At 49.5% G+C, this 22,997-nt stretch overlaps 1 protein-coding gene across 3 annotated transcripts in view; it reads right to left on the bottom strand.

Moving 5' to 3' along the window:
* The window catches only part of LOC136714065 (kazrin), a 302,349-nt gene that overhangs the window by 80,818 nt on the left and 198,534 nt on the right, over positions 1 to 22,997 (bottom strand). For all 3 annotated transcript variants that reach the window (XM_066691378.1, XM_066691379.1, XM_066691380.1), the window contains one exon: positions 18,299 to 18,403. In XM_066691378.1, the coding sequence (XP_066547475.1) occupies positions 18,299 to 18,403 (105 nt within the window). The remainder of the gene's footprint in view (positions 1 to 18,298; positions 18,404 to 22,997) is intronic.

Here is a 22,997-nt window from a genome sequence, read left to right as displayed (position 1 = left end):
ACCCTGTATTAGTGCAGGAGGGTGTGACGCTGTACTGTGGGGGTGTGATTGGAGTGTTATAAATGAGAGACCGTATAAATAAATAAAACAAATCACATTCCAGTGATTGCATTCCCCTGCGTCAGCCGCTCATGACACCAACACTGCACTCACTGCAGCACATGAGCAGAGACATCGCCACACTGGCCCTTAAAAGCACAAAGTGTGTCCTCAAACTAGCCAACAATGTCCCAGGACACGTCTCAGAAACGTGGATGTGGAATATAAGAGACTCCAGTTGCTGAAACAGCCACACAGCTTCAAAATCCTGATCCCATTCAAACTCAACCCACACGGGCCGGCCACACTCCCCCCGAGCGCTGGACTGACCACACAGTTAAACAACGAACGCAACACACAAACCTGTAACAACGGCATGTCTTTGAACCGCCTACAAGCACTCTGAAGCTGACAGCCCCTGCAGCGCGGCACCTCACACACTCTGCGCCGCTCAGGGAACACGGCAGGTGTGCGCTCGGAGGGGCGTTAGGAGAATGGACCCTCAAGACTGAAGAGTCTCAGCCGCCTTGTGTGAGAGCTGGACCCCATGGCCACATCAAACAACCCTCGTCCAAACCAAACCAACCCATTCACACACACACACACACACTTCTCTCCAGCTTTTCCGATTCACCAGGCCTCTCCACGGCCCCCTGGCAGTGCTTCAAACACACACCCTCAGGGCCACAGAAACCTACAGCTCCCACCACCCCCTTGCGGCTGTGCTGAGGGGGGGGACAGGACAGCCTGAACACCAGCACAGACTCAACAGCGCTCAACGTCACACTCACTGGGTTTGCCCTCCTCCCCGTCCGACTTCATCTCCCACACCGGCACCAGGGTCTCCACTGTTTGTGTTGGGGGGTTTCCTCTGTTATTCCCAGGAATATAGATGCATATATTTGTGGAAAGAAAGAAAAAAGTTCCTCCCTTGAATCCTCAATGCTGTTTCTCTTCCCTCTCCATTTTCTCCTCCGAGCGCGCAGGTCTCCAGGAAATACTCTGTCTCTCTCTACCTGTGCAGACACTCCCCCAGGACTGCAATGCACGCTCAGTCCTCCCCTCCCCCCTGCCCAGCTTCCCAACGGCTCACCTGGGGGAGGGACTTGTCAGAGGCTTACAGTTTTCCCACACAATCTCTGAATCTCTCTCTCTCTCTCTCTCTCTCTCTCTCTCTCTCAGGCAGTGCTCGGGGGGGGGTGGAAGGTGTGTGCTGTGAGCAGGTGAGCTCTGAGTGCCGCGCGGCCTCTTTCTCACCGCCCCGGGCCACGGCTCGGCCTGCCAGCTGCCATTCATCACATTCCTGCAAACCTGCTGATCGGAAACGGCCCACAAAGGAAAAGTCTCATTAACTTAATTGGGTTGGATGTATGTTTATATTTATTCTGCATCTCCCTGTTGCAAAAACACGTTTTAACCTAGCTAGCCTTTACAGCTAATATATTATACAGACATGCATTTATTAATCTTTTGTGCTAATTGTACCAATTAAGCAAGTCACATTTTCAGTTAAGGGAACTTTTTTTTGGAGCCTAATGAGTTAGGTTAATAATATATACTATGTAACATACATAGTTATACCATTATGGATTAGATTGTCCCAGTATTCCTGCTTAATTGATCAGAATGAAATGCTTCCCAGCATGTCTGGAAGGCTGAGCTATGAAACGGCTACTTGGAAATGTTTCTTTTTTTCCACCCAGTTACTCAATCTCTCTCGTTTGCCTCTCAATGACAGTTTTGTTTATTTAAAATGAACTCATTCATTCCACCTTCCCCGGCTTGTTGTGGGAGATTAATGTTTTACCTGGGGGAGGAGGGGAACAGGAACAATAACACTGATCCCCCCATGGGAACACCTGGGAAAATGCCAACAATACTCCTGTAACTGCCGGACCACAATGCACCTCTTCCGACAAGCTCGAGTTCCAAGGGCCCTCCAGCAGCTACGCTCCCTGAAAACACGCGGCTGTGGAAACCCGGTCCCAGTCAGACCGCGCTGAACACAACAGCTTAACATCAGTCAACACCAGCCCCGGAAACAACCCACACGACACAATTCCAGGGCAGTAAGACACCCGGTGGGGGGGTGATGTAGTATCCCTGTATCCCCACCACCGGCACACAACCTGTCGATTACCCGAGTCGCATTATTTAACACGGTTTATACATTCATGCCAGGAGGTCACTTGTTTGTTCCCACGCTTCATGGGGGTGTTTACGAGTTTGTCAACACGTTGAAAAAGAGGAATTGATGCAGCAGTATTTTTAATGAGGACATTCTCTGTGATCTCCGCACTAATCAGGGTGAGCGTGGGTCTCAGGATTCGAGACGAGGGATCTGCTTTAACTCCACACACCGACACTCCTTTGAACTTCCAGCATCAGGGCACGCTATCCAATAACTGGGCGCAGAACTCGGCAAACCAACGGGTTCATCGGAGTTTGTGATTTTACTGTTCATGCCTGTTGAAGACACACACGCCTCCTGTCTGCTCGTCTCTTCAGCTGCCACACAGAATTTACAGACATTTCTCTCCAGGGTGTCAATGAATCAATCGACCTCTGGGCTCTGATCCTGATTACATCACTGTACACAGCCATGCCCCCCCCCGTCATTCAACAGTCATTCATTAGCAGAGATTGGAGTTAATGAATCAATCAGCACAGCGGTCCGTCCCCGTCAGTCCCAGTCAGGGCTGATTACAGACTCGGAGCTGCAGGGCCTGTGTGGTGAAATCACACACTGATGATAACAATTACAACACCAACAACAATGACAACAATTAAGTCTGCGTCTCCTCACGCATTAACTGTGTGTCGATATTTGTCCTGGAGTGAAACCCTGCTGTCTGTGACCCTGGTTGTGCGCTTTGCCCCGACACGAAGCTACGAACACTAGAGAGGTTACAGACCAGAGGCCGTTCAGCCCGTCTCGCCCCATTCGATCCCAGAGTCTCGCTCAGCTGGTTCTGGACGATTTGAGGGAAATGTTTGCGATCCAAGCTTTCTTTTGAATTGGTGCACAGTTGTACAGTTTCCCAGGCCACACTCTTGCCAGACAGTCTTAATTGAGAGACAGAGAATGCGCCACCACATTAAAAACGAGCCTATCTGAAAAACTGGTGGATTTTCCAATTGTCCCAGACTGTTCCTGGTTTAAAACAACAACAACAACAACAACAACTCAGCATTATGCGTGACTGTCTGCATTGAGCATGGCACTGCCTGCAGCGTTGGGGTCTGCTCTGTTTGAGCTTGGTGTTTTGTCACAGCCGTGTCAAGGCATTGGCACACGGCGGGGTCTGTCAAACCTCTCAGGACAGGAAGAACTGAACAAAACAAAAAGCGAGCGAGCCGGACTCTTCCATGGTAAAAGTGCTACAGCAACAGGCACACCGGGGCAAGTGTGTCGGTCAGAGCGTGGGGATCCTAGTGCCCAGGTCACCATGAGGGGGAAGTCCAACACAACCGGCCCGGGTGTACTCTCGTCTCGAGTCCCCAGCAGGATGTCCCGTCTCCTGCTGTCCCCACCGTCTCCCTCTGCTCTCTGAGGGGAGGCTTCTGCAACTTTTATTTAGTTTCCTTCTCACATGCATTTCTGTGTTTGCTGCTGTTGCGTGGCGGTTAAATTGCGATGCTGTTTTGTTTCTCTTGCAAAAAAACAAAAAATAAGTGGGGCAGAAACGCACATCACAAGCGGTGTGTGAAATAATGTCAACACAATACAAATTTACATATGCAAGAACACAATGATAACAAAGCGTGAGAAGCACAACGTATCGAATTAGCAGATTAAATATCTTAAAAAGTAGTGTGACATGAAATCCAATTAGATATCAAGGGAAGTGATCAGAGTATCTGTGATCATCCTGGAGTTATAAATATTAAACAGCCTGGAGACTGCTGCTGTTAATCCCTCTCCGAGCTGGATTGAAAGACTCTCCTCGATGCTGTTTCTGCAGCCCGACACGAAGCCAACGAAATTACGTCAACAAGAACAACCACGATTTGGGTTCAGGGCGCTCAGGTGGGCGGCAGAGACCGCAGTGTGGCGCCGACTCGCACAATCACAGCCCCGGCGCTTCATTAGTGTCAGCGCTGCCACAGCGGGCGTCCCCGTCACAGCGAGAAGCCCTGAACACTGCGGCTCAGAGACTGACTCTGATCTCTGGGGCAAAAAACAGGTTCCCTTGTCACATCTGGCAACTTAATAATAATACCAACACTACTACCACTTAATACAGTAACAGTATTCCCACAGACTGCTCCTGTTCGATAATAAATACAAAATAAAGAAGTCACCTCGATAGTCCCCTGTCACTTCAGAATGAAACCCACGGGCGAGGAGCACAAATCCCCCGCTGCTGTCGACTCGGGCCCCGGCTCTCAGAGCTGAGATTAAAGTGGTGCATTTACACTGACAATAGCTCCTTTCTCTCAGAGCAGCGTCTCGGGGCATCTGAGGACTCAGTGGAGTGGTTTTACATCCTGGATGGTTCCTCGGGGGCGGATGAAAGCGAGGAGAGAGATGGTGGTTCGTTCTGGATGATCTGACCTCTGACTTCATGTTCTCAGAATGAAGGTCTTTTACATGGAAGAAAACAAAAACAACTCCACAACAATTTACGAATGAATGCAGACACTACAATGATGCATGATGGGAAACTGCCACAGTGAGGAGTAAATGGCTCTTGTTCTCAACAGACTCTGCACAATATGGACTCTTTAAAGGACAATAAACACACAACGTCCAGTATTACAGACATTACAGGGAGTTTTTATTTGGTATAGCTCCCTTCAGAGCATGTTGTCACGCAGCACTGGCATTCACAAGACGTGAGACAAACCGGGACAGTGACGACACAGACCATGAGACCTTTAACCATCAGACACACAGGAGAGGAACACTGAAATCTCCCCCAGGACAAAAACAGATCTCTTGGGTGTCCAAACCCTGATATTTTGCCTCCCCTCCAGGCAGTCACCAGGTTGCAGTGAAGCCTCAATTACCATGATATATTACAAAAGTATGGGGATTGAACCAGAGGTCAAACCCAGATGCACCAGCACCTTGTGAGACGATGAGGGGAAAAAACTAATCAAACCGAACCCTGGCAGAGAGAACCAGAGCAGAAAACACATCAGCAACTTTTACACATACTCTGTTGTGTGTGTGGGTGCGCGTACCTCAGAGAGTAGGGGATTTCTCCAGGTCTCCTCTAATTCAGGACTAAGAGGAGTCATTTATCAAGATACATCACTAATCAGGTCAACAGGCCGCAGCAATTAAAAGCATCCTGCCGGCACTTGTACAGTATTTACGCTGCATAATTAAACAGACAACAGTGTCAGATTGTTCTGCAGCGACACTTCCCTGGAAGAATGGGCCGTAAAGTGCGTTTACAAGCCAGGGAGGCAAAGACGGATCTATAGCTTGATTCAGGGGTAGATTAAATATAAACGTTAAAAACACAAGAAAGGAGTTATAATAAATCCAGCCTCTCTCTCTCTCTCTTATAGCAGCCGGAGGGTAAATGACAAACCGAGTGAATCACTGTAGTTAAAGTGAGGGAGGAGGCAGCGATACTGTACGGCAACCGGGATTATTGGAGAATTGCGCGCTCTGGGGCAAAAGACATTCCTACACAGGCTGCACTGTTTCCACCGACCCTGAGCAGAGGCATCGGGGGTGATCAGCTGCCACACCGCGACGCCGGGTGAAGGGAAGGCTGCTGGTTGCCGAGAGCTTCCACGTCTTTCGAAAGAACTACATACATAACACACAGCGAATTAGGAGGCTTTTTCCAGTGTTAATGGGCATCTTCAGCAGATGAGGAAATGGGCCGACAGCTCGCGGTGTGAACATTATCGCAGGTCTGAGGTGTCTGACCTGCGCTGTAGACCCGATTAAATCTGCCATCCTCATTAAACACAGCGGTGACAACACACACACACAAACACACACACACACACACACACACACACACACACACACACAGTGTATCTGTCTATCTGCAACTTGGAATTAATGAGTCTGGAGCACGAGCTTATGAATGGGTCTCGATACTCGCGCTTTTGGGCCCCGGGACGGACAAAGCCCGAGCAAAATAACAACAACAACAACATCAAGAGCCTCCAGTCAAGGCATTTCAGAAATAAAGAGTTATTATTCAGTCTGTCAGTCAAGGGGGTGGCACGTGGCTGTTAACCAGCAGACGCGAAGGGGCCTCCGTCGGCCCGGTGGCAGGATGTGCCCTCGCCATCGCGCGCCGCTCACCTGCCCCTTCAGTCACAATCGCACTGTCAACACCGTCAATAACGGCCGCCCGCCTGTCAATACTCATTATGCGTCTGTCTGTCAAGCCCCGCTGTTCTGCTGCTCTCTCTGCCCGTTGGAAGGAAACACAATCTCACTCAAACAGAAATCACACGGGGTTTCTTTTCACCGCTCAAGGTGTCACACACTGAGATCTGGTCGAACCTGTCCCAGTGTGCAGGTTTAGCCGACAGTGCCGACGGATCGAGGGCTTCAAGCTCGAGGAGCATGAATTCCTGTCTCGCCTTCTCCCACGCTACAGGAATACTGCCCCGAGGCCACTCGCAACGGTGGAAAGATACAGCTGACTCCCAGGCCTATTATAACGAGAGAAACCACAACTTTTAATTGACGTGTTCTGCTTAAGTTAAACACAATCCGCACGTGCTCTACACTGGCCTTGAATCTCGAATCTCTTCACAACGTCCCCGTCTCCCTCGCTTCGGGTACCGTCTCAGGCCAGCCCAACTGTCTGCGTCATTCTGTCGCAAGTTCTAGTTTAAACATCGGCAGTTTAGGAAAGAAAAAAGCGCTGTTTAAAGGGGAAAACAGCCATCCTGAGTAAGAGACTATAAATATGGTTGAAAAATTAATCATAGTCTCTTTTATTAGGTGCATTTGACATCATTTGTGCTCTACAGCTGCTGTATCAATGCTCGTCTCTCTCCAGGTGTTCGGGGTGGGAAGGCGCGGGGTTCATTTGTTCACTTGTGCCCCCCCGACATCACAACCGCTGCTGTGTCCAGATGGGAGGGAGTGACACAGACTCCCCCAGCCGAGGGGAAGCGTTAGTCTTCAGAGCTGACGTCCGGAAAGAGACAATCTGCTCGTTTCACAGGGGTGCTTCATCATAATCAAAAGGTGCACAGAAGGAAAGGCGCGGCACACTCTCAGTCTGTGAAGAGACATCACTGAGGCACAGCGCCCTTTTGTTCTAAGGGAAGTAAAGAAGATATCGAAACCCGAGTGTTGTGTAAATGCTTCCGTGTGGGTGTCATCGGGGCATCGGAGGCAGGAGCGGGGCGCCGGGAGCCGCGAGAGTCACCGGGAGAAGCGAGGTGATGGAGGTGCGAGTACAGGAGGACTCGGCCTGCCTGGCACCGCCTGCAACTACAGCTCGCACAGTAAATCGTTTTAATCGTTATCATTTCTTCATCTGTTGTGGGGGCTTGCGGTTTTTGTTTACATTCTTGTCTTTGTTTTTCCGAACACTCTCAGTATATGAACCTCTAGTATTCGCTCCAGTTTTGTGCTGCAGCCAACGTGCTCCGCATACAAACTCCTGCACAGACAAGCAAATTGGGTGACGGGCTGAAACCTCAGCCGAAAGGAGGTGGTTCAGATTTTAATTATTTAATTACATGCATACATACATATATATATTTAGGAGTATAAAGTGCCAAGCAGTACAGAGAAGAAGTGAGCACTGAGGGCTGGAGAATCTGTGCAGGGATGAATACAGAAACATCAGGACATACATATATAGATATATACATATATAACAGGCTGTCAGTTTTCTATATCGATGAACAGAACCTGTAACAGTTTGTGTGGGAGGGAGAGAAGGTACCTGGGGAAGCCGTAAAAAACAAATAAATCAAGTCATCAAATCATTTGATATCGGCAAAAGCATCAACAGAAAAAACACCTTTCAAAGGCGCTGACATCAGGGTTTTTTCCGTGACTGATTTAGCCAATGGTGTTTTTCGACATTTCAACATGTATTGCTTGTCATCTGTTTATATTCTGAGCCGCGACACTTCTCAGAGCTCTCACCTACATTCACAGCGACAGGGAGAGCACCGAACACAAGGAAAGACGAGGAATATAAATGTGTAACCTGCTAAAGCACCTGTTCTGTATCATTCACTTTTTAGTAACATAAATCCCTTTTAATCCCTGAAATGTCAACACACGCTGTTGTTTTCATCCTGCAGTTTTGGGGAAATGGAGCGACTCCTGCAGAAGAAAGGAAACTCAGTAGCTCAAGTCAGAGCGCAAGCCCTTTGACGTTTTATTAGCCAGTAAAGAGAGGCTGTGGTGATTTGAGTAATTAGCCTCCCCCTTTAAACTCCCTGACGAGACAGAAGAGTGGGCGCACCGTGCCACAGTCAGCTGACGGCACATCTTCGCCTCTCTGTCCTCCTTGTGACACAGCGGTTTCTTGATTTCCTTTAATTACGGTTGCGCACCAAACTGAAGATTAATGGGCTGCCCCAGCTTCCCGACACGGATGTCTCCTTATGTGCCAGGGAGAGGGTCTGCCGGTACAGAGCGCCGTGCCTGAAGCGAGCCCAGCTTCATCTCATTCCCCCAACATGCTCCTCTCTCTTTTTTATTTATTTATTGTTCCTCCCTGCAAATCAGAGAACACTGACACTCTGCAGGACTAGCCGGGGGCCAAAGAAATCTAAAATCCAAATCAAACCACAAACACCTACTCAGCGCAGCGGTGCAGACGGGGCGACACTTGTGGGGAGGACGCAGGGTGACAAGGGGATCAGGTCCCATGTACCAGACATGAAATGCCAACAGAATAAAGAACAGAAGGAGTGAAGAAACAGGAAAAGGCACAAGAGAGTTATACGAGAACGCTACGTGTTTGAATATCTCCTCCAGTCGGGACAGAGATGTTTTAAAGCGGCACCAAATCGCCAAGAGACTCCTGTGAGTTTTATGTGCTTCTGCATCAAGCCTTGCTTTACGAGACCGGGACTCTGTTTCCCCCGCCTGTGTTAAGGGAGCCGGGAGGACAGGCTTGTGTCTGTGAGATAAGTGGGCTTTTCTCAGGGAGCGCAGTCTTAATCAACGTGTCCCCAGCTGAGGCGTGTTACAGCATCATTAGTGTAAGCTTCTCCCCAACGATCAAGACATCGTTGGCCCTGGACGCCCACGGGCCGAGCGCCCTCATCAGGAAGCCAAAACGCGGTGACTATAGCCTCAAGAGTCGAGTGGATCAGAGTCCAGCCTGTCCGCGGTTAGCAAAATCCACACACGTCACCGATCGGTTGCCACAGGCTGCCGGGATCTCCCCACTGGGATCGGATCGAGTCCTCGTTCGGGAATCTGATTTCGGCTTTTTGGGTCGAAGTCTCTATTTAATCTGGGCCTGAGCCAGCTTTGGCTCTTCGAGGCCATCTGGATGATGTGGGTGTTGCCGGGCTTTGTGTATTTAATGGGAGCTTACACAGATTAAGGCGATCAATGGGGAAGAGTGAGTAAGTATGGATAGGGAAGCGGTTGAGTCGCGGGGCTACGGCAAAGCTTCTGACGACGCAGGCTTTATTAAATTACACCAACTCCGGTGCCGGACCCACAGAATTGGACATTGCGACGTCTCAGGCATGACACAAGCTGGGAGCTGCTCAAATATGCATCTTCATCCCCACAGGTAGAACACAGCAATTATGACAGACTGGATGCTGAATACAGAGGAATACCAAACTATTTTTAAGAAACAATCTAATTAGCTCACAGAGCACAGTCACTAGATGTATCCTAAACCAATCAGAGCACACGAGTGGAGGAGCATTTAGGCTAAAGCGTGGAAAACGGGATATCTAACGGGATACAGCAAGTGTCTGGCAGAAAAACAGTGGGCTACACCTATTAACTGAACATTAATAGACATGGAAAGACAGTAAGAGAATTATTTTAATGTCTTGGGAAGGGAGGAGATTATATCTAGTTCGACACCGAATCCTCTGGTAAAACACACAGCTATGGAAGGAAATCATACGACACTATCCTGCGTCTGCCCCTCTCTCTCGGCCGCTACATAAAAATACAGACCCGCTGTGGGGGAGAAACACCGCTACTTGCACATAACAACCGAACAAGATGCTCGGCGCTCCTCGGCCTCGTTAAGCATTCAGCGCGGGCCGCCTAGGAGGGTTTCAATCCACAGCCGAGTTTCGAATGTACAAGCAGCCACTCGACAAGTCTGAGAACAGCCGTCCGCAGACAGAAGCCCACTTTCGGGAGCTTGTGGAGCTGATCACTTCCCTCATTATTCAGCCGTCTCCCGTGCGTAGAATAAGAGAAGCTCCTGGGTGTATTTATTTCTCGCCCTCAACCTCGGGGCATTAATCCCGGCATTTACTCAATCTGGAGGGCGTCTCTCCCGAACAACACGGGCCAAAGCAGCGCAAGAGCTGAGCATGAATAATTCATCCGGGCACCAATGAACACGCTTTCCATTAAACCCGAAACACACAGTTCAGCGGTGTGTTCCAGGGGCCGGACGCGACACGGCCCCCGGGCTGGAAAACATGACTTTCTACACACTGAGCGTCAGGCAACACACGAGGGTGAACTTCCTCTGGGTTAGCGATTTTGTGTGCGACGCTCTCCTGCGGTTTGAAGAGCATAAGAGAGGTTACAAACCCGAGGAGCTCAATCAGGCCAGTTTCCTTGTTTTGGTTGATAATTGATCCCAGAAAAGAGGAATGCTGTGTTGCTTGGGTGTAAATCCACGGCTCATTTAAACCAAAACACCTGGAGAAATCAGGCACAAAACTGCTGAGTCACTTTGATTGAGACTGAAGTCCACTCCCGGTGTGCATGTGCCCCGACAGCAGCGGACCTGTGTGGCAGAGACCCGTGAGCGAAGATATTCCTATATCTGGGTTTAAAATAGCGCCGGGACTTGTGTGGAGGGGAGGCCTGCGTCGGTGCGTGGCAGACGTTGCTCGTTAGAAAGAGCAGAGCCATCTGGGAGTGACAACAGGCAGACAAACGGCAAAAAGCAAGAGAACGCTGAAACGAAAGTGTAAATTTACTGAGGAATTAATGACAAACTGTTTTCGTAAATCAAAACTCTGGACCGGGCCGTGATCACGTGACCCCAATATCTTTGGTGAGACTGAACTAGTTATATGCGTGAGGTTTCTCAATTCCCTGAACGCTGCTCTGAAGGCCACTGGTGAAACTCTGCTTTGCTTTGGAGCCTCGAGGACTGTTTTTATTTTGTTTGCATAATTATTTGAATGACAAATATTCTGTGCACATCCTAGTGTGTCTTTCAGGGCAGCTAAAGGCACAGGAGATGAAACTTTGTTCAAATCACAAAAGGGTGCTAAAGCCCATATGATCCAGTTTGATTTAAACAAATAAAAATTAAAAAACTGGGAAAAAAACAAATATGCAAATCAGTTACCAAGAACACGGCAGCATGGCTGCCGAATTGTGCGTCGAGTGCCTGGTACTCTACAGCTCTCTCTTTGTATATAATCTTCACATACAATAATTCTCCAGGATGACGGATGTTTGTGTGTGAGTGTGTGTGTGTGTGTGTGTGTGAGTGTGGCCACTTTCTGAATAAACTGAATATCTATAGTAACACATTATCTGTCTGGAAGGATTTAAGTTCGTGTGACCGTTTGAATTCCTCGTCCTTCCTCCTTCACCGGTGAAGCCCAGGTCAGTTGGCCGAAACATTTCCTTCCGCCTCTCGAGTTTTACTCCACTGCCAAACACGGCATAAACATCATCACACACACTGACTGCAGCGGTGCGGCGCGAGAGAGGGGCTCGGGATCACAGACCGCAATCAGCCAGCGCCGGAGGTCAGGGCGAGGGACAGGGGGAGGCGCGGGCTGCATGCAAATCTGAGCCTTTGCATGAAGCGTTCCTCTTCCAAACATGCGTGTGAGGAGGAAGTGAAAACTGACTCAGATGTTGCAAAGCTGTTGCTGCATCACAGATGAAACTGAGAGTCACTGGAGTCCCACTATATCAGCCGTCAAGTCGTTCCAATAAAGCCATTAAATAGAAAATGAGCGCTTTAATTAACGGCAGTCTCACGTTTGATTAGAACTGGCAAATAAATCTTTAATATGGGGGTGCAAGTGTCGTGAAGATCTCCCTTCCCTTCATTCTGTCTTTTTTCAGGTATTTTTCTGCCTCTACTCTCGCACTCTGAGTACAGTGAGTTATTGGTTTGGCTCTGCGTCCGTGCCCAGCCCAGCCCAGCGCAGTGCAGTGATGCTCAGAGACGACCCCCCACTCCCCATCTCTCTCTCTCTCTGATTGGAGAAGGGAGCCCCTCTCTCTGGACACACGGCTCAATGTAGCTGCCATCCGCCCACAGCCCCCCCGCTCAGCACCGTGGCGGCATGTCACCCTAGATTAGCTGCACAAGAGCCTTTTAACGGCTACTTGAGGGGAAAGAAAAAGGAGATATTAAGAGCTGGATTGCACTGTCAGTTACTCGCCAGAGTGCAGGCACCGAGAGAGACAGGATGAGAGAGGATGAGAGAGAGAGAGAGAGAGGATGAGAGCGGAGACGTGGCCCTGAGCCGTACACAAGTGCTCCTGTGAACACACACGCATGCACAGAGACGCACACTCATTCTCTCTCTCTCTCACACACACACACTCACTCGTCTTGTCTTGAGCACAACAACACAAACAGAAACAAACAATCGAATGTGCGCTCTGTAAACCACCTGTTAGGAGTCAGTCTATCCACCCCCTCATGGATGAAAGGATGCTTTGTGAGAGGGAGTTGTGATAAGTTGATAAGTTCAGCTGACAGTGACACAGCTGGGGTGTTACTATACAGTGTGAAGACATTTGAAAAAAAGTGCCCGGAGTCAAGGACTGGTTATCTGCAGACACCTGCTCCCCGGGGCGGAACTGTGCGGACCAAATCTTCCAGAGGAAACGCAACTTAACACGAGCCCTGCTGGGGGGCGTTCACCTTGTGCGGCCTGTCGGCAAGCGCTGGCGTTTACAAACAGCCTCCCGGACGGGGACTACGAGAAAACGCAGCGCTCAACTGTTAACAGAAGAAAAAGCAGTTAGACTCAGAGAGCAGCCAAATTAGATTCTGTACACCAGACCCCCAACAAAACGCTATCTTTTCATGTTAAGAGGCTACAAAGGAGGTCTGTGCCAAGTGAGAACCACCTGCAGCACAAGGGCGCTCCACCCACACGAAGCCCCTTCTGAGCCGGCAACACAAAGACGATATTCTACACGAGAGCCATTGTCCGGAGCCGCGTAGGAGGCCCGTAATCCCCTCTCTGCATTGCAGCTCCAGAGAGCGCATTGAGGCCACGGCGGCACGCCCTCCACTCCTCAGTGCCGAGCACAAAAAGCTCTGGTTGCAGAAGCTTGTCCTGGCACTTTCTGCCACAATGCAGTGTAACCCAAGCCTATTGTTCCTTGCGGCACAGATGCCTAAAGCGCTCATATCTGTGCTGCACCACGAACCATCTGGCGTTTTGTGTGCGAGGCAGAGAGCATGCTGGGACGGGAGAGGTGTCAACTGCTCATTGTCGTGCGGACGGCTTAATGAGGTTAATGAGATGTTTGCCAGATCAATCGCACGGCCCATTGTGGCTGTCACTTCCCTGGGTCGGTGGATTATGGCACATAACACAGAATAACACGCACGCTTTGTTTTGTTGGCCTTTTCAGTCGCAGCCTTGGTCTTACGCACGGCACACACACATCACAGAATGAAGGATTACATAAAAAGATGGTCTGTTAAAGAAGGAACAATATCACACGGCGAGAAGGTGGGATACAGCCTTTGTTCACAAGCTGTACAACAACTCAAAGCTACCCAATTCCATTTCAAATCATCCATCCACACAGCAACAGTGTGTGTGCAGTATCTGGCATCTCGGCCTTGCCTGCGAACCACCGAATCATTAATCTTTTATTCGGTCTCGCGCCCTTTGAAAGGTTGAGAACAGATGCAAATGCACCAGTAAAGCATCAGGCACGGAGCAGAGAAACACAAAAACTCTGAAAGGATGACAGACTGTTACAGGGGACAATAAAGCTTTGAATCGTAGCCTAGTGGCTCTTATGAGCAGCTCCACCGTTCCCCTGCTTCCCAAGGTGCTCGTTTTAATCCTGCAGAAATGCTGCTACACTAACTGTACTAGAGATGCCAAGATAATCTGCGACTACAGTAGATTACTAAACTGTCATTTAATTAGACCTAAGATCTGGGGCTGTCCTGCTCAGTGGACCCAGGCAGGGGGTTGGGCTGAGGACAAGTAGTTCCACTATTCCAGCTGGATCAGACAGGAGGGCACTGCACCGAGAGACGGGGCTGTGCTGATGCTCTGAAAGCACTGGAGCTCAAATTACTGTTTCAGATACAAATAACTGAGGTCAGGGAGCAGCAATTTCCAGGTAGGAGCTCCAGAAAACAACTGGGTCGACACAAAACAACTCCACAGGTGCGCAATGTCTTCGGTTCATATACTGGACAGTCATATCGCTGCTCACCAGTTAACGAGTGAGACCACAGGGTACTGAATGACCCCCCAGGTGTTAAACAGGACCTGCGGCTTGTCGTCAAAATACCAGACAAACAAAGGCAAGGTCACAAAGGACAACCCCGGCTCTATGGAGATGTACTTCCTGCTCCTGCCTTTCCAAACTGGGCGGGACGGTATCAGTCCGCCCCCAGCATGGCCTGTGCCCCTTTGACATTTGACCCCCTGTATCCAGCCCCCTGGGAGCCGTGCATCTGTTTAGAGGAAGTCTGTAGAGAAGGTCACAGGACACAGAGGGCACACGTCCAGCCTTCAAACCCCACTGGGCACCGATGACACCGACCCGGTCACTTCAAACATCAGCGACGGGGGAATCGGGGGGGAAACGATGATGTCATGACGTGGTGACGGAGATCTGAGGCTGGCTTTGCTCGCCGGGCGTATCCTTATCTGACTCACACTTCACACAGAGACTAGCCATATGGACAGATCTCAGCGATCAGAACTTCATGTCCAAACATCCAAGCACAGCACCTGCTCCCCCTGCTGTGGGACGCACAATACAGGCTCTATGCCATGTGGTATTTAAGAGCTGGGGGGGGGTTGGCGAACCCTGCTGTGATGAGACGATGCCACGGCGCTGCACTTCATTCCAAGGAAACACAATTTGATATCTGATGAGGCCTCGGGTATTGCATGTGGGGGGGAGGGGGGCGTTTCTCTGAGCAGGCACATTTTGATAAGGCACCAGCTGGACTGGCAGGCTGCCCCCCCACCCCACCCCCGCTCCTCCTTGTTCAAGACAATCCACCAGCAGAGGGCAGTCCTGAGGTCTCATTCTGCTGCCCATACAACACTGCTGAGAGCAGCTTTCTCGTGCTAAAAACTGCATTCCTCTGCAGTGGTTCACAGTCCGCCAGAGAGGCCGGTGTCATGTGACCTCACGATTCCCATCTTACACCTCATTTACAAACGTTTTCTCCACATGGAGACGCCCTGCTCCGCACGCTGCTCCTCACCGGCTCCAGGTGAGTATCTGTTCCTCGGGGGTCGGAAAGAAAGAGGAAGAGGAAGAAAGCTGGCTGAACATACAGTCAACTCATTCACGCTACACGCAGATTGTCCAATCCACTAATAAGCTCAATGAAAGGCATCATTACTCCCGAATGCGGACCAGCTGAGCAAAAATAAACAACCGTGGAATAGAAATGATCTTCATTTACAGGAGCACGTTTAGCACAACCGGTCACCCTCGTTAGTGGGTCTGTTGCCATCCTGCAGTAACGAGGCCCTCAGTGGAACAGCGTTTATTTGAAGGCTGTCGTGTGAACTGCACACTGGGTGCAGGTCTGGGTTTCCACTGTGATACAGTCCTGCGCTCTCTCCTCCCAGCAGGCCCTGCCCGACCCCCCGCCCTCTCCTGTGGTCCGGCGGTTCGGCGTTCAGGCAGCACCGCACGCCTGCAGGCTCCTTCCCGAGTAATCCTCCTGAAGTTACCGGTTATTGATGCAGAAAATAAACAAAACAGCTGCCACAGCGCCGGGCACGGCACGCTCGCCCTGCTGGACGCCAGGTCTGGTTACCGCTTTCTCCCAGTGTGCGTGTTGGGCGCGCGCGGGGGAGGGGAGTCACAGACCAGCACTGCCACTGCGATCGCACAGTTGTGACTAAAGCTCACTAATGCTTCGTGGGAACAAACCCCAAACCCGTCCGCCAGTGAACAATTGAAGTGACATTGCGTTTAAAGGCCGAGCTCAACAGGTTTCTACAAATAAATATCTGGCTTTGGGTGAACGGTCCGTGTCACACGCTTGTAATATGTACTTGTCCCAATTGTTTAAGGGGCGCTGCAGTGATTTGTTCAGACGGCCCGTCACCCTGAGGACAGACCCCCGGAGCGCCATGCGAACTGACACTACAGGTGAAGAGAGCGCGTTCGACTGTGATATGTCTGGACACGGACAATATGAGCCAATTACAGGCATGTCTCCTAACATCAGTGGAGGAGGCTTAACGCTGTAGTTATTGGAAAGCCACTACCTCCTCTACAATCCTACACAACCGCTCTGTCATACACTGTGTCGTGGATGTTACCGAGACATGTGCTACTCCCGCTGGGGGCCCGGGACGCTGTGGACATATCCCGAGGGCCTGATCCACGCTACCCTCGACTCCTGAAGCTCGCTTCATCGGAAATTGCGATTTCACAGTCAAAGCCATGTTTGCTAACATTAGGACCAAATTAGGAACATTTCCAGCCAAACAGCCTTAATGCATTGCATTCTCATAAATCACGGCCCATTTGCTGCATCAATACCGGCGCAGCTAAATTCAATAGCTGTGAATGGACTTAATGTGGAAATGAGAATTAGAGGCGTCTCTGAGCTAATTGTGAAGCGAGGGTTTTGATTGGCTGCGGCTGCGCGTCTCTCTGCCAGCCTGCCTCGCTCCCCGTGCTCAAATTCGAAGGTTTCCTGACGAAATGCGAAATGCAAAACTCATCTCGGTCAGCTTGGTGTGGGCTTCACTGCGCCGTGAGTCTCAGGGAAATGACCGCTGCCCATCGATTCACAAAAATTACACTTAACCTCATAACAGCATTTATCCACATGCACAGACGGGCTTAATGCAATCTGCATTAGGAGGCATTTCCATCCATGAGGGTAATTGCGTGGCAGAAAAAGAAAACTATATAAAAAACTAAAAATAAAACGCAGGGCATTACAGAGGTTCCATTTATAACTCAAAAGGTTCGGGAAGCCGGGTCGAGGACTCGGTATGAATTAAAGTGCGACACGGATCAAAGTAGCCTGAATTTAAGGCCAAAGAGCCGCCTGCTCTTCTGCAATCCTGTGAAAGGTCACAGCCGAGCCGTTAACAGCTGCACTTGTAAGAAGGGCACTTTTGGGTGTTCAGAGCCCAAACTCAGCCAGTCATCTGCTAGACACAGAGTGCTGCCTCGGCACTACAGGCAGATCCATTTTACACTTCACAAGTGCGCATCAATTGAGTGGAAAGGCACCGTTGGGTTAAGTCCCCATTTCGGTCCACGCCGCCCAACTTAAAACAAGCAGCCGAAGTGAAATATTTGTCGGCTGTGGATTGCTGACATACTGGCGCTTGTAAAACCCGGTGTGGATCGTCCTGGATCTGTCTTCAAACGCAGGAGGGGTCTCTCTGCCGCACACCTGACCACCGGAGACGCACAAACCCACCCCCTGCTGTACGAAAACGGAGACAAAGGCCCTCTCGGCATTCCCTGCTCCTCTCGGGAAGAAACTCATGTTCAAACAAAACCAGATTCATGATTTCTGCAACCAGATCAAACCTGCTGCAGTTCTACCGTCTTATACCGCACAGGTGAGGTCCGGAGCGCGGCTAGTCTGGGACCAAACCGAGCACAGCGGTCCGGCACAGGTGTGGATGGTCCCTATCTTTCATTCACAGAAATGAGGGGAGATATCAATGAGTGAGAGGAATACAGTTGGGGGGGTGATCTTCGCAAGATCGTCCATTCCTTAGAAAGAGCAAAACTGAAACCACAAAATCCCTCTCCCTGTTGACAACCTACTATGATGCTACAATGTGCAAAAAAATTGCTCTTACTGTAGTACACAAACCATCCCTGCACTCGAACCAGAGCGAGCAGCCTCTGCATGATCAACAGAGCACGGATGGAGAGGCACACACACGGGCCTACCTTTGTCCAGGGAGGAGTCTGGGGTACTGAAATCCATCAGGCTGGTTATGTCAGTCTTGAAGCAAATGTCGGTCACTGCCTTCTGCCGCTGGTGGACAGACGGATCTGCGGGGAGAAGACACGGAGAGGGTGGGTTAGTCACTGCGGCTCGGACAGCACTTACACGCATCTTTACACAATCTGGTGGGATGTAAAAGGAGGCAGTAAACGCTGCTCTCTGGCAATGGCGCACAGAAGCTCGGGGTCACGCTCAGAGAGGATCTGCCGTCGCCATCGGCACAGAAAGGCTTCTACAAGGAGAGATAAAGTGGTTTCATGAAGATTAAATGAAACATCATCTCCACAGTTTAGCGGCGATGTCACCAGCGCTCGCGTGCACCCCCGACACTGCCTGCTCGTTTGCCAGGAAAGAGCGAGTTCGCCGAGATGAGAAGAGCCGTCTCCCAGCCCGGCAGACTGAACACCAGAGACGCGCTCGTGTACTCGATGAATTATCTGAGTCTCTTTCGTGCAACAAAACAAACAGAACACTGTCAGGACACGGGGCTGTCAGCTTTTACTTTCTCTCTCGATATTTAGCATCTCAATGGGGAAACACACACACACATCTGCAGATAGAAGAACTGAGCTGAGAGGTGAATGTAATTGAGCTTCACAGTGGGGGGGAGAGCTGGACTCCTGCACATACACTGCCGCACTGCTAGGGGGCGCTACGCTACGGGGGTGTGCATCAATGAATCGCACCCCATTACCAACATCATCAACTGCAGCGCAACGATGCGACAGCCACTAAACCACTAGGGAATAAAAATTAATTTCCACAGGAATTCATATTAAACCTTTCATCAACCAGCTTTAGGACATGACAGGGAGCGACTTTAAAGAGAGGAGTGATTACAGTGCCTGACGGTGACTAATGACTAAAGGGAGGGAGAGCAGGAGATCGCATGGTGGAGGGATGGAGCCTGTGACCCCGACGTTCCCCCGAAAAAGGACCCCTCTGCCGTCCTCGTAATAATGACAGCGAGCCACAAGACTACAGCCTGCTTCTTCTGAAAGTCACTCTAATTAGCGAACCGCACAGGGTTAACGGTGCTTCTGCAACATGGAAGAAGAGCTCGTTATGCTTCCTGGCCTGAGCTTCTGCACAATTAGCACAGCGCTGGAAAACACCAATTAACACGAGCGCTGTTCAGCCTTCTTCAGTCGCTCGTTTGATCATCCGTTGGTGTAACTGCCTTTTAGGGTTTTATCTGTGGGCAGGAAAGCATTTATCTTTCAGGCACAGCATCCCCAACAGGCACATGTCAAACCTTAGTACTTTTGCACCCGGACGGCCAACATCCCATGCCTTCAGGTTTCTGTGTTATATTCCATACTCTTCTGTTCACAATCAAGATCCCTATTACTCTGTAACCAATTAACAACTCAAACATCAGTAAGACAATATCGTACAAGTTGGAAAAAACATCGATGGGGACCACTAATGTCAGAGGCACGGCACGGCACGGCACGGCACGGCACGGAGGGCTGAGGCCAACGCAGCCCGAGACGCAGTGAAACCCCTCAGTGTGAAACCCCATGTGAACTGCACCTTCAGAGTGTGCCGCAGGCTGTGCGGAGGCCCGGGCGCCCGCAGCTTGGGAGCCAATCGCTGTCGGCTCTCACAGATACAGCCCCAACCCCCCCACACACCTCGCCACTATCCCCACTTAACCACAGATTAAAACGAGACCCCTGTCTTTGATTGCCTGATAACAATCTGAATGAATTGGTTTAATTGAGCTCTGCGGCGAAAGGAGACGGATTAAGGCATCGTCTCTGAAGGCCTCAGTCCTCGTCAGAGCTCGGCTAACCTCTGCTTTCGATTAGGGCTGTGCAATATGACGATATATATCGTGTGACGATAGGAAAACGTCTATCGTTTCTTATTATGCTCTATCGTTTATTTTGTTGTCGCAAATCCCACTCTTTACGGCTTTGCGTTCTTCCTGGTTCTTCCACACGTGCCGGATGCAGGCAGGCAATGTGCATCAGAAACACAAACAGACATGGAGGAGAGTGAACTGGACACAGAATAATCACAGTAACCAAAAGACACTTTAATGCACAAGCGCACATGTTCCCCCCTCTCTCGTCACCGGGCTAAACTCGCTCTGTAAGCACCCAGACAGTACGCCATCACACCCCCCACCCTGCTAATTTAGAGGTGTATAAAATTTAAGAATTATAAAGTTTTTTTGCATTTTAATACATTGGAAAGCAATGCAAACAGATGCAGAAAGTTTTTTTTTTTTATTAAGATGGTGAAGTGGTACAACAGTTTTTATGATTATATTATTATTTAACTATTTTGTATTAACACATGCTGTAATGGTAAGCAGAATCGAAACATGACAGTCAGAGGAGAAATGTCCCTGTCTAGCAGATGTTAAATGCATCACTATAAACCCGGATGTGGTAAATCTACCTGAATCTGTACCATTTTACAGTGTATGTGTTGCGTTATTGTTATGTGACAGTAAATCATGCTGTGTGTGTGTGTGTGTGTGTGTGTGTGTGTGTATATATATATATATATATATATATATATATATCCCATAACAACATAACACACGTAATAGTAATCACACAACACTTGCGCTGTAATGTTGCATTCTGCATATATTGACCATGACAGCCTGCATGTGGTATTTGTTAATTTTGCATATTTAATGATTAACGAAATACTTGTAGTTTGAATGTCTTGGGTCTTATTTTGTAGCTTGATTGGATAAAAACACAGAGAGAGATATCGTGTATCTCCCAAACTTCTAAAAATATCGAGATATTATTTTTAAGTCATATCACCCAGCCCTACTGTCGATAGTGTGTGCGGTTATTTAGGGCTTCATAAACCTGATTCGCCGTTCAGCCGTTATCAAAGCATAACAACAACAGACACGGTGTCCTGTGGAGAAGTGCGTCTCTGTTACTCCCACTGTGGGGCTGCGTGCATCACTGAGAGACGTCACACTGACTGGCCACACGCCTGTCAGTCTTATATGAAATCCTTGCCACCTCAATGCATCGAGGAAACATGAGTGATGCAGATGAGCAGCAACATCAAACCCTCACAATTAACCCTGTGTTCACCATTCAGGGTTGATTCCTGTAACCAAAAGCTTGTATTTAGTGTCTGTATTAATCAGGAGGACAGCTGATATTGTGAAATAAACCGGTATATAAAAATGGGAAAATAAACTCTACACATAGCTGAGCATCAAGCATTCTGTACTGAAAGCACATGGGTCAGTATTGGGAATAAACGATGAAAACAAAACAAACAGCTTTCATGTTCTGGCCGTTTTATTTGGTCAAAACAAGCAGGCAGTTACCCTGGGGTGTTAATTACGCACTCGCTGTAGGAGCACTGTGACCTTTAGGGTTTGGAGATTCAAGCAAAGCCTCGTTAATCATACAAGACTTGATCAGTAGATTCCCGGCATTCAAAGGTTGACCAAGTGTCTGAGGAATAGCTACGCCGAAGTGCTTTCAAATTAATCGCATCCGGGCAGTTTCCAGGACACCCTTCTATGCGGCAAATCTGCGTCGAGGTTGACCTCGGCCTCGGCTGGAGAGCGTGTCCTCCTCCTTTCCAATCGGCCGCCCATTCCTTACAAACCACCGAGGCGTCTGAGTGCGCCCGAACAAGCGTGCAAGAACTCTGACGGGGCTCCTCGGGTTGTCGCAAGAGGGATCGCACAGATCCACCGGGGAACGCCCGTCCATGACCCGGACGACCCGGAGAGCCGAGGCACAGAGGACTGCAGTGTGGGGAGAGACGGCCCCTCCATCACTCATGCTGGCGCTCTCTCCCACACTGCTGAAAGAGCCGTACGCCGGCACAGCCAAGACTACCTTTGATATCTTTGATATCCATGATTCAGAGACCTGACCTTCTTCTCACCACGGTCGGCCTCAGAGACGCAGACGAAGACGAGCCGATTTTAATGTCTGACGCATTGAAAACAACTACTGCCAGCAGACTAGAAAACAAAGGGCTTTTCCCACTCCTGTGTGCTGCGGGAAAGTGAGAGAAGAGCCAGACACAGACGTCACACATTATATCTAAATGTCTGAAATAATAGATATGCTTTTAAACAGTGCTGGAACAGCTGGACACCTGAAGTGGAGCCTGAATAAACGTCCCAGCTGGGGAGGAGAGAAATTGTATTGTTTTTTAATTAAATGCTTCCACAACCTTATGCTGATTCGAAGCTGCAAAACAATTCAACTCGTCACCGATGGAGCACAAAGCCAGGCACCTGCAGGCCTTTCCCACAATGCACCACTGCAACATCTACACTGCTGTGCACAGCCTAGCAAGTGGGATATAGCCACACTATTAACCACACCTCGGTATGACGTGGATACTGAGTCACTGGGGCGTCCAATGAGAGTCCTCAGGAGGTCTGTGGATCATTTAAGGACTGATGACCAGATTGACATCGTGTTCTCCAACAAAAACATCTCCCCGATTCATCTGTTGATAATGCTGTCTTTCATGTCCTTTCGTTTTTAAATCTGACGCAGCCGCGTGAGCCACATGCCAGTAAAACAGGCAGGTCTGTGCCATGCATGACTGGGTTACAGGAATTCTTGGACGGTTTAGAAGCAGATTGAAGTTCGTGACAATGGATTATAGGGATTTGTTTCT

Source organism: Amia ocellicauda, chromosome 18 (assembly GCF_036373705.1).
Source record: "Amia ocellicauda isolate fAmiCal2 chromosome 18, fAmiCal2.hap1, whole genome shotgun sequence".
Classification (NCBI taxonomy): domain Eukaryota; kingdom Metazoa; phylum Chordata; class Actinopteri; order Amiiformes; family Amiidae; genus Amia; species Amia ocellicauda.
Note: the sequence above shows the minus strand (reverse complement) of the source record. Positions and strands in the feature narration are given on the sequence as shown.